Raw genomic sequence first — 12,800 nt, forward strand, 5'->3', positions numbered from 1 at the left:
AGGCCTCTCATCTCTTTTGGTTAATTAAAGGGGTCTTACTTCAACTTATCTTAATTCCCAGTGTTGAAACAGAGTCCTGATGCAGTTTAATTAATCCCCTTAAAAATGAATTTGAGATAATTCTCCCATGGGTCTCAAAGCAGAGAGGTGCCCAGAAAGCACTGTGTGGCTTAATGTTTGGTAAGAGATGAAACTCTTTCAGGGAGAGCTACTAAACCCTACCTGAAGATTTTGTTTTTCTTATTATTGGAGATTGGAGGAAATATTTTAATTCAGAAAGCAATTATGGCCAGTGCTGCCATGCCCATGGTTTGATCATAAGCTTGATGATGAAGGTCACAGCTCTTGGAGTTAAGTGGTAGAATGAGATTCCTACATGCCACATAAGTTTATAACTGTAACAAACATTGAGAAAAAGCTTTGAGGTGGGATCATAAAAGCAGAAACAAGACCTCAAATGTATTAGTATTTTTTCAAATCCCACATTTTTTTCATACTTTTGGTTGGCAGTATAACATCCAACAGTATCTGCAAAACACTAAGTACTATTTGAACAGACCAAATGCTTAGGAATGGAGCCAGAAAAATGTTCATAGCAAAATTTACCAGCCTTTAAATTTAATTACAAATCCAGAACTAAAACTGTGTTCAATGAAAATTTCACTGTGGTGAGTGCAGTAGAGATGGACCTGGGCCAAAAGAGAGCAAGGAAGCAAATCCAGACCTCAGGAACCTGGACATTGTTCTGAACTTTGCAACTGTGAAACAGGACTGAAAGACCTGGACCTGAGCATCATTCAGTTTGGAGCACTCAAAACCTGTCAGTCACCATGGGTGGCCAAAGAGCATTTTCAGAGCCAAAGGACTCAGGTGCTCTGCCTGCACCACCTCTCTCCCAACAAGGGCCACCTCCAGCTCCAAAGGGATTGCCAGAGACAGTGCAAATTTGAAATTCAGCAGCCCCACATGCACAGAGTGGACAGGCAAGTGAAATCTGGCATGTACCAACAAATCCATACTGACAAACTTTTTTGAAGCAGTCCTCGCCAACAAAAATCTGACTTTTCCCGGGTCCTTCTTTTTCCATTTCTCTAATACCTGCCCACCTTCCACCCTATGGCCAAATCCACATGGAGTTTAGTGACTTTAAGAAGACCCTTTTTTTTTTTCTCTCTCTCTCTGGCAGATCTCGTGGGGCATGAGACACCAAAGGCTGCCCAGTGTCTCTGTTCAGGGAAGTTGAAACAAGGAAATGAAAAACCAGAGGCTGGTCCCTCTGCCCATGGCAGCTGGTGAGCCTCAGCTGTGGATAACACCAGGACCTGGATCACATGCGCTCCTGTGGTGCAGAAATTGTCCAGCAGAATAGATGGTCTTGTAGCTCCACAAGACTGTCTACATTTATTAAGTGAAATCACTGCCTGTTTTCTGCAGCATTAAAAGTGAGCTGGTGTACAATACATTTATTGATTGCTACTAAACACACCCTGGGCCTCTCTCCAGCTTCCTCTCTCCTGTTTATTCAAGCAGAGCCCAAAGCAGGCACCTGCATCCCCAGGATGGGCTGTCCCCTGTCCATGGAATAGAGGGCTCAAAGTTGCTGCCCAGACCTCTGTGGTTAATCTCTCAGCAGTGCTGGACTTCCACACACAGGGCTGTTGAAGGCAGACACAGGCAGGAGACGGAGAGACAAGCTGGCAGTGGGACTGCTGGGCAGGCAGGACAGAGCTGCTGGGATTAAAAGGAGGAGCACAAACGAGGAGGAACCAGAAAAGAGGCTGATGGAGGTATCTACACAGCTTTTCCTGGGCTGGGTATCAGGTGCAAGAGTCCTGCAGCGGGGACATATGACAGAAGGGAAACTCAGCACTGCACAGGGTGGAACGGACAGAGTAGAGAAGCCCAGGATCAGGCACAGCCTCTAAGGCAGTGAATTCCACTTTGTTACTGCTCCTTGACTCCCTGGGGACCCAAGGCAGAGAAACGAGCCCCTGGATTTATCCCCCGTTTCCAATTAGCCTCATTTCCCCTCCCCCTCTCCCTCCGCCCTGCTGGAATCAATCCTCGTCCTGGCATTTTAAAGGGCAATGTGCACGTTTTATGGCTGTCCCCTATAAAACCATTCTACATGATAACACATCCAGCCCTTTATTAGGGACGTTTGGCAAGTTTATTGGCCAGACATTTTTCTGCACTGACAGATGAGGTCCTGCCATCACTTCTGTGAGCACGAGAGGCTTTCTCGTCCCCTCCTCTCCTTTTCAGAGCTCTCCAGCCTCATGAAGACAGCAGCCCACAGCCGTCCTCAGCGCACTGGGAGCCCCCTCCCAGGGCAGCTGAAGTCCTCTGTGTCCTACATCTCACCTGCAGCCAGGAGGAGGAGCAGCAGAGCCATCCCCGCTCCCCAGCAAACTATCAGTATTTAACTACCCTTTGCTACAACCACACCCACCAAAGACTCATTAACCCTCTATATCCAGGAAAATGCTCTTTTTCTCCGTACACGGGCACCCAGAGGGGCTGATTTTCACATCATGGCAGGACAATTCCTCACTTTTCTACAGCAAGGCTGTGCCATAGGGAGCTGGAAGGCCTTTTGGTATCTCCAAATAGTCTCACTAAGTACGAGGGAACCAATTGGCCTTTGCCATGTTGCTCACAATGATGCTTTGCCCCACTCAACCCTGATCCTAAGATGATGACAAACATGAGACCTTGTTCCTGCAGCACTCTGGAAGTGGGCTAGGACACAAGCATTCAGCAGATGTTACATGGGTCAGAGCTCTGCTTTCCAAGAAAGCCACAACTGTTCTGCTGAAGAGGATTTGTCTCAGACCTCGGCTGCTCTCACAATCTAGGCTGTCTCTGTGTCAGCTCCTCCTCCACCTGCCCATTGGGACCCCTGTGAAGCTGGGAGGACTTGATGTAAAGCCAGCTGCAAGTTTTATGGTGTGTGTTCACAGCCATCCATGTGTGTAACCGTGAGCAGAAGGGTCAGCAGAGGTTTAATGATGGGTCAAGGATTAAGAACAGAGACTGAAATTTATCTGAGTGCTCACCTGGTGCCTCCTTGCTGCACTTCAAGGCCACTGGCCGCCCACACACCATCATACCCAGGGTGGATAAGGACCCTGGAAAAAGGCTGCAGCAGGTGCCTGAGGTCAGGAAGAGGAGAGTGACTTCAGGCTGGGAAGAAAACCACTGGCTCAGGTCCTGCTCTGGTTCGGCAGCGGTTTGGCAGTCACCCTCCCATGTCACAGCAGACAGTCCATGTCACCTTTTAGGTGTTTGCATGGCAGGTTGCACATTCAAATTGAAGCAAATACAAGGCTATGATGTGATTCCCACCCTGCAGGGAGCTTCCCACCCAGCTCTTGGTTTCACTTGCTGATCTTGACTCGTTGCTGTTTACCTCTCAGCAGTGCCACCAGGAGCAGTGGTGGTCTCCCTGCACCTTCCAGCCACCTGCCCCATGTTGGTTCACATGTCACATTCCCAGGCTGTGTTATTCTTAAGTGCTGTAAATCTCTCACTATTATTCTCCCACTTGATATAGTGAGCTGTGTCATTTTGAAAGGAAATACATAACAGTATATTAAAGAAATCATGGATCTCCTCATTCATGTTTAAAACAAATTTATTACAATGTAAGAAACCCTGAATAGCATGAATTTATTATAATGATTTAAGGCTTCTGGCACTTGAGTTAAAAATGTCTCTCAATAAATAACTTTCCCTTGAAAACACAGCAAATTAATATAGTTTACCATTTCCAAAGTTATATAAATCCAAGAGGCTTAAATCAACAGTATGCTGGATAAGATTACTATTGCTCAGCCAGAGACCACTATTACAGCTCAGAAGGATGGAAAAAGTAGTGGGAAATGGATAGAATGTATGGCCTTTTTTTTTTGGTCACCTTTCTTTCCCTTCCACCACCCTAGGCTATGTCTGTTCTATGAAAGTCAGACTAATGTGAAGGATGACAGCAGCTGTGGCCTTTTGCACACAGGTATCATTAAAACAGAGCGGCTACTCCAACACCAGACTCAACAAGCAGCGCTCTGATATTTCCCCAAAGTGCCTCAAACACACACAGCCCCGTTGCTTTAGGTGTGTTTTAATTTGAGTGCAACCCAGGAACTGAGATGTCTCCAGCTCAGCTGCCTCCAACTGCTGCAGTCTCTGAAGTCCAGAGTAAACCTGAGGCTCTAAAAGTCTGCCTCAACACTGACCCTAGCTGGGGCAGCAATACCCTTGGGTGAGGCTGTGACTGGGGCCATGCCCAGGGGGTGAGCCCACCTGTCCCCCAGGGCTGGATCCCACTGCACTGGGGCTGCAGGAAGGGAAGTGGAACCCCACACGAGTCTGTAGCCATCAGTGGAACCAGCAGGTTTCTGTCTGGCACAGAACTTGCTCCAGGAGCTGTGTATGGAGCTCAGCAGCTGTTGGGGACAACAGCCTGTGCACAGCTGTGTGTCCTGGAGAGCAGAGGTTTTGCTCAGCTGTGTGCACAGTTGGGTGCCAGCTCACAGAGAAATATGCTCACATTTGCTCCCTCCCTGGGGACCTTCCTACTCCACAGGCCACCCTGTGGGCAGCAAGAAGAGCTCAGCATCATCAGCTGAACAACCACAGAGCCTCTTCCCAATCAGCCCTGCTCTCAGCAAGGTCTTCCATGGTTTTTTATTTTACGAAGGTCTACTTTTTTTTCCTTTACTGTCATCATGTCAATTTTTTCCCACAACATGGCTGATGACTACTTTTTTAAACAAAGTATAGTACTGATGACATTCTGACATTGCCAATACAGCCAGAGTACACCCACCTGAGCTTTTCAACATAGGAAGTTAGGGCTGTTAAGAGTCAGATTGACAGGCTTGGTAAATTCAAATCCTCTGCATAGCAGACAACAAGGAGTTATTAGAAACAGACAAGGCTTTCAGGTCACCCAGTCCATCTCCCACCCCACCTTTTAATTGTCTCTCTCACCCATGCTATAAATACCTGACTCTTCTCATCTTGTTTCCTCATTATGTCAATTCTAGCAGTCCCTGATCATTTTTATTACTCCTCACTGAAATCTCTCCAATCTGCCCGTAAACTCTCTGGTAATGAGATCCCTGTGCTAAAGGCACTAGTTCAAATAGAGGGGCACCAGCTCCACTGACAAGGAGCCATTTACTCTGCAATTCAGAGATGTCATCGCCTCCTCACCTGCAGCTCAAAAGTCTTCTCGTCTGTTTTTGCTGCCATCAGGTATCATCGCCTCATGCTTTGTTCACTCTTCTACTTCTGAGTTTGTGTTGTCTGGGTCTCCCCCCATCCCATCAAGCACGTCTTTGTCAGATTATTTTCAAGCTGTCTGAGTCCACAGGCGCTACACCCACACGTTCATGCTCCATCCCAAATTGAATCCCACAATCATTTTCTTTCCTGCTTGGTATTTCTACTTCACATGATTCCTTTCCTCCTCAACTTTACTAAATTTATCAGGGTCTCTTGGTTTCACTTACAGAATTTCAGCTTCAAGAAACAGAGTCACGATCTGAAGTGCAACCAGACCAGGTAACCAGACCAACAACTCCAAAAAAGTCTTTTGAAAGTGCCAAAAGGGAAATGTTGTGCAGAATGAGGCTACACTGTCACCATTTCACACCCACAGCACCTGGAATCAGGCATTGTGCTCTAGTGTAAACCCTTCAAGAGGCATAAACGATAGAGAAAGTTCAGAAACAGGCCCCCAAAATCATCCAGGGGCTAGAAAACAGACACTAGGACAAAAGGCATAAAGGATGCCATTTCGGCAAAGACAAAGCTAGACCAGGAATTTATCACTGCCTTGGGGTACTCACTGTCTGACAACATGGGAACTTTGCAATGCTGCTTCCAAAGGCATAACAAAGTCCAGCAGCTGAAAATTTGAGGTAGATAACCCCAGCCTAAAAATAAGGCAATTTTGTAGCTGCAAGAATTAAATGCTAGATTTTGTCAAGCAGCTTTTAAAATGTCAATGCAACTTTCTCACAGTCATCTCTAACTTGAGAAACAGCTTTTGCACCTGTGAATTCATCTTGTCCTTCCCTTCCTTATCAGGTCTAGCAGAGGAGAGGAGTTCCCACACTGTCCTTAGTCCTCACAATACTCAACACTTTGTATTTGGATACCTGCTTTAATCAAATCCATGCTTCAGGGTTTTAAGGTAGTTGCCACTAAGCAACCAGAAAAGATACTTTCTCCAGCTTTTTGCTTACCTCTGGTACACAGACAGGAGGCAGAAAGAATGAACTTACACCTCAAGACTGGTTACTGAATGCCATGAGTGAAGAATTATTTTTCACACACTCAGGATGACTCCAGAATTAAGGAAAATAGGCATTTACAGCTCTCACTGCAGCTCATGGATTAGTTTGTCTGTTGGGACCATCTGGGCACCTCTCACCTCACAAATGTCAGGTCTTCACCAGTCAGTGACATCTGAGTCTCCAGTTTAATTCTCCAATGCCTGAAATGACTCCTTCAAGCCTCAAAATACACGAGTCTGAGAGCTTCAGCTTCTGTTCCATGGGAATGACTGGCCCATATGCTTCTGCTCTTACAGATTGCAGTTCACAGACAAATTGTTGGTGGATACATCCAGCACATTCTGCTATGGGCTCTAATATAAGTCACAGCCCCTCCGAGATGTGGTGGTAAACACACATCACCAGGAGAACCCAAAGCATGCTGCAGAGGGAGGCAAAGTGGCTTCTCCAGAGCTGGGAAACAACACCAATTCCCCCACATCCCTGTCCTCTGCAGGTGGGATGCTGCACCAGCCCCTGTGGACTGTGGGAGTCACCAAGCACCAACACTGAGCAGGCCAAGATGGGTTTCTTGCTCTTTTTCAGCTGCATTCTGCTTGCAAACCCCCTTTTCACCGTGAAAGCTGTGCTACACAGCCACACCAAAGATGCTCAAGGTAGTTGTCTCTCGTCTACATGGAGTCACAATATTGTAAAACATTTATTGTCATTGTGAGCAGACAAGCCTTCAAGTGATGCAGGGAGCAGCTATGGATCAGGAGAGGCACTTTCCAGAGGAAAGCCACCCTGTTAGAGCAGACTTCACTGCTTCTGCTGGTTTAAATCACCTCATTCAATATTCTGTGTTGTCTTATGTAGCATGCAGTTATGTAAATTTATAAATCATACACTAATTAGCACACAATTTCATAAATTTAGTAACAGTGAAAAAGGAGGTTTCTAACTAACCAGGCTGTGCTCTCTCCCCCACAGATGGTACAAATTCAAACACAGCCTGGAGGTCGTATTTCACAAAATCTCTGTTACAACTTTTAGAGTTTAACCCCAGGCTCACAGGCACTTTCAAGGGATATCTTTTGGATATCTCAGGCTCAATCTCTCTCAAGTGCAGCTAAGCCCTTTCCTCTTCTTCCTTAACAGCAAACCTCCACAGATCACTGGACTACTGCTAATTTTCTTTTGTTTCTCCCTTATTCAGATTCTTACTATATCCAGTCTCACATTCTTCAGTCATCTAAGTCACCATGCCTTGCTAGCAATTAAATTCAGTCCATACCCTGGGTTATACATGGGTTCTGCACTATTACCCTACTTGTTCTCTGGCCTCCCTGTCCAGCTATTTTAAAGGGGAGCAGCTCAAATTAGGTCAAAGTAATTTCCTTCTTTCCCTCATTTGCCAAATATCCCTTGGACAATAGCTCCCCAAATGCAGGTACATAATCTCAAAAAGGGGTATGGAATCATAAGCCTCTTACGGGAACAAGTGCTTGAACACATTTCTCACTCCAAGATATAAACACACAATTCTCCTTCATCTGCTTACTATAGTTTGATAACTCATCCCTACTGCCTGGCTCACCTTCACTTCACCTACACCTTTGGTCATCCTTTGATACAGTTCCCTGCCTTGCATCTTTGTCCTTTCTTGCCTTCACCTCCATCCTTTCTTCCTTACTCTTCAATTCCACCGTTTTGTCCCAAAGCATGGTTGTAGCTCTACCATTCTCTTCTCTTCTGCATTTTGAGACCTCTCCCCTACTTCATGCTCTAAAGGCAGTCTTGCTCCTTCTAATAGCAAGACTCACATCCTGGAGAAGAAGAGAAGGCTTAAAATGAGTTCCTCATATATCTTAGCAAAATGGAGACTCACAACATATATGATGTGATGATGTGGAAAGTGGAACACAATCTCAGTTGACAAAAACCAGAAGACAAGCAAATAAAAGTCTGGAAGAATAAATTAAATCCCCAGATAATTTATTAGATTAAGACCTCACATACATATATAAATATGTGATCAAGATAGGATTCAACAGCAAGACTGGAGAGGCTAGACATGAAAAGGGTGTAACTCCTACAAGTCCATGATGTGTAAAGTGCGCAAAAGCAACGATGACACAAAGACACCAAGTGTGTGTACAAACCACTCAGGAAGCACAAAAACTGAAGGCGTGGGTGGGAGCCTTAGCAGAAGTCATGTTACTCCACAAAGCCTGACGTAAAACACATCCTGATGTGTAGCTGGAGCACATTCACTGGGAACACTCTGGACAAACAGTCTATGACTGGACTAACTCCCCACTGGCAGCTCCCAATATAGGAGCTAAACTTAAAAGGACACTGCCAAGTGATTGGTTTTGCTAGTTTAATTTTTGCATTTCCTCTTCTGTTTTAGCAGATGGAAAACAATTCCCCTCCCAGTGCTAACTACTGATTTTGTCCTTTCCTATTTGACAATCATTGATTTTTTTTTCTAAGGCTATAAATGTTTTAATAACTTCAACTTTGTAGTGCCTCATGGCAAAATATCTTCGCTTGCGCTGACTGCTAAACACTATTCCTAATGTACTTCTGATAACTAGAGCAGGAACCAGCATTATAAAAATGATTTTCCACAGGGTCTACGGAATTAATAGGTTTTGTTTCTTTGTCCACATCTCAAAGAGAATTAAAGTATACAAGCCTTCACCCATCAGACATTTCAACCATCTTTATTTCTGAAAACTCTGCTTCATGAAGGTATGCCTCCTGTGTAGCTCTGACTGATGGACAGCACCTTGAGCAAAGCGCCCACAAGCCTGATAATGTTCTTTCAAAAAGAGCTACAACCCAAATACAGATTTAAGTCAGAAAACACCTTCAGAATTACAAATTCTTATGAACAAAATGGATCATAGGGAATCCTAAAGCAAGTAAATACTGGCACCCACAAAAGAACCAAAGAACAGAATGCTCCCACGTAGTGTTCTCAACTGGGTACACAAAGGCACCTTTCAAGAAATATACATGTATTTTTTGCTGTTTCGAAAGGTCAGTTAGCACTTATTAGAAAAGGCAATTAAAGTTTCCGTCAAACTGGAAAAGAGAAGAGAAGCAATTGGACTGAAATCAGAGAACTGTTTCTTTATAAATGCCAAACCTTAACAAAAAAACTCCTACCCAACAAAACTAAAAAATTCCATAAAGAAACCCCAAACTCTAAGATCTATGTGATGGTCATTTCATTATGGTACTTCCCAATTTTCCCGCTGGTCCCTGTACATTTTTCTCTTCTTTCTCCTCCTTTTTCCTGCCCTCTTCAAGCAGCAGACTACCCAGAAACCTTATTTCCCCACCTGCTACACTTGGGTCAGGGCACTGAATACGTCTTTCGGGCTCTTCACAGGCTCAGGGGGTGGTACAAGTGGGGCATTCAACAGCAGATGGACATATTCCAAAGAACTGTAATACTTCACTAAAAGCAGGACAGACAACACAGGGGCTTTCCACAGTAGTGATTTTCTGGTCCAGCAATGCTGCTTCCCTCCTTTAAACAACTCCAAGCAGCTTTTAAAATTCAGCTGGGATGCACAAAAACGGTATCACCTAATTTGTGATTAAGACTGGGCCTGAGCAAAGCTGCCAGAGTAACCTGAGGTTCTTCTTCCCCTTCTTCCTCCTTTTGTTTCATTGCCATGAGAGCGTAGTGCTGCCAGGGGCAGGTGCACCAGTGCTCTTGTCCTGCTCCTGAGCCTTGTTAGCTCCTTGCAGAGCACCCAACATTGCACAGGAGTCGATGTGAGAGAGGCAGGCAGCAGCCATACCCCAAGGACCAGCACAGCAACTTCTGCCATTAAGATAAGCAGAGTTGCCTAAAGAGACCTTCTGAAAAGCAGCACTGGCCTACAAAGTGGTGTTTGGGAGCAAATGGCCTAGAACTTGCCCACGCTGGCTCAATCCTACCTTTTTCTTGCTGCAATTTTACTGTGCAAAATGAGCATTTTAGACTCATATTTCTAGGAACACATGCCAGTGGCTACTGTTACAATAAAATATGAACACTGCATTGTGGAGAAAATGACCATTAATCCTGTAATCTGCAGTCATTTTTACCAATTCGGCACATTTCTTTAAATAACCAAGTACATGCAGTAGATGGAAGTGCATTTAAATAAACTGAAATAGATACAGCATGAATAATTAAAGCTGGCAGGAAAATGTGCTTTGCGAGCCGCTAGTGGAAATAATTACTGATTTGTCTTATTTACAATGGAGCCTGGATACAGGATCAAAATAGTGCAAGTTAGTGAAAATGTCTTAAGACTGCTCTTATACTACAACTACTATGTATTTCATCTTGAAAAGTACATCAAACAAGTTTTGGACCTCTACAGTGTCTGACTCTGTTATGCTGTTTCAGGGTTAGGTTACCGAGTACATAAAACCTGTCAAATAGCGCTGATTTAAAGAGGAATATAATTAAAACAGGTGCCTAGCACATCAGCCTGCAACATCATCTGTTAACATTATCAGACACTGTAGAGTTGAGCTTACAAAATATCCCCTAAAAACTCATCGTGTTAAAATATCAGAATGCTGAAGAAAAAAGTAGATCATAAAATCAGTGAAAAAGTAATAAAGTGCTTGTACCTTTATAATATGCCAGGTTTTAAACAGACTTGTTTAATTAGAAAATAATCTACTTTGAACATGCTGGTTCTTGAATGTTAGGGAGTTCCTGCAAACTGCTTTAGAGCCAAAAAATCAATAATGAAATATACTTCCGATATGAGGGTAGCAAAACTGTGACTTCAATCTATTAGAAAATACTGTAGATTAAAAAAAATTCTATTTTAAATTGATTACTTGGCACATGAAAGGTTTAGAAAAAAAGTTAATGCTTTCTGATTGGCCTATACCAACAATATACTTGCATCATGATTACTAAACCCAAAATGAAACTGGATGATAATTAGCTATGTTTTAGAAGAGGGAAAACAAGCAGTTGTCATTCAAATAATTTAAAAATTGGCTGTAGACCAAAGTGTTGTGTCAAATGAAGAAAATCTCCTCGAGGAGCCGGCTCTCCTCCATCTCCTCTGCTCTGCTTCTGGAGCTGCAAGGGCTCTGGTACCACGATGACGACAGCCTGTGGCTTGCACGATGAGGTGTGTGCATTTTGTTCCTGCCAGGAGATTCTCTGCAGAGCTGTCCTGGGGCAGATATTGGACTCATACCTTCGACCAGGTCCAGAAGACAGGCTTCATACCTACAGAGACACACCAAGAAAATGGAGCTCCATTAAGATCACAGCATAATGCAGGAATTGAATCCAGTCTTCCTGTCTCCATAAATCAGACTACACCCAGATACGCCTGGGTCTGTCTGATGGGGACCAAGAGAATTGAATGAATTTTGCTGTATGGGCTCCTGTCAGTACTGACAGCACAGAAGTAGTAGAAAACAGGTGAGCAAAGCATGGGTGCTCAGGTTATTTTAAGTAGTTTCATCAGCTTTTCCATTTGAGGTGTGTAATGCCTTAACTGCACTCTGGAGACTGAACACAGACCTTAGATATGACAGCCCAACACACTGAATGCGTTCAAGGCAGACCCACACCAGTGACTAATACACATGCTTGCACTTTTTTTTTTGAATAGACCTCTACACTTGATTTAGTTTCCCAGGGATTTGAAAACAGCAGGAGACTTTATTATTATTGCCAGAAACTACATGTGCTTCCTGTAAATCTCCAGGTACTATATGGAGTCTGTCTGGTGGAAGCACTGAAGGAATAGGATGTAAGTAGGGCAATACAAAATAAACACTTGAGGCACCCAGAGAAAAGGCAAAGGTATAAGATTTTGCTCAGGCTGTCCTTTAAGTGCGAGTACAGATGTGGGGGAAGGTTGCAAGTTGATGTTATCTGGTAACACGCACTGAATAATGGCAGTTACTTCAGACAGGGACTTCCTATTAATATTCACATGAGACAAGTTCTGATCTAAATACCAGCACAGGATTGATCATTACAATATATTTCCTCCTGTCCAATCTTAAATGTCTTAAACAATACCATTTCCACTGCTTCCCCAGGGAGGGCTGCTCTCCAGTGGTATCTAAGTGATAATTAAGAGTGATATCTAAGAGATAGCACTCAAGTCTCCTTTGTTCCATGATGTTGTTAGCATCAACCTGACTGATGTTCTCAACCCTGTAATAATTCACACATTCAAAGACTTTCATGCACAGGACACTATTCACAGCACCCAACTGAAGGTATCAGTACAGTGGATTGGATCCACAGGGTCCTCTCTTGCAAGGAAAAAGAGTTACTTCATAGCATGAGGAAACATCTCAAGCTGTTTCCTGCTTTGGGAAAATCCCGTTTCTTCCTTCAGGAAGGAGGAAACAAGGAAAATCCTGTTTCTTCCTTCAGGAGCCTAGAAAAACTAAGTAAATAAGACAGTAGGCATAGGTTTCTCAACTCAGATGGGGATGAAAAATTCTTAAGAA

General features: G+C 44.0%; 1 protein-coding gene across 3 annotated transcripts in view; it reads right to left on the bottom strand.

Annotated features, from left to right (window-relative positions):
• Positions 1-3,630: 3,630 nt before the first annotated feature.
• The window catches only part of KIAA1328 (KIAA1328 ortholog), a 180,041-nt gene continuing 170,871 nt past the window's right edge, over positions 3,631-12,800 (bottom strand). For 2 of the 3 annotated variants that reach the window (XM_071581065.1, XM_071581062.1), the window contains exon 11: positions 3,631-11,553. In XM_071581065.1, coding sequence (XP_071437166.1) covers positions 11,337-11,553 — 217 coding nt within the window. In that variant the 3' untranslated portion in view covers positions 3,631-11,336. The remainder of the gene's footprint in view (positions 11,554-12,800) is intronic. The other variant, XM_071581064.1, reaches the window with a different exon arrangement.

This window comes from Pithys albifrons, chromosome Z, assembly GCF_047495875.1.
Source record: "Pithys albifrons albifrons isolate INPA30051 chromosome Z, PitAlb_v1, whole genome shotgun sequence".
NCBI classification, from domain to species: Eukaryota; Metazoa; Chordata; class Aves; order Passeriformes; family Thamnophilidae; genus Pithys; species Pithys albifrons.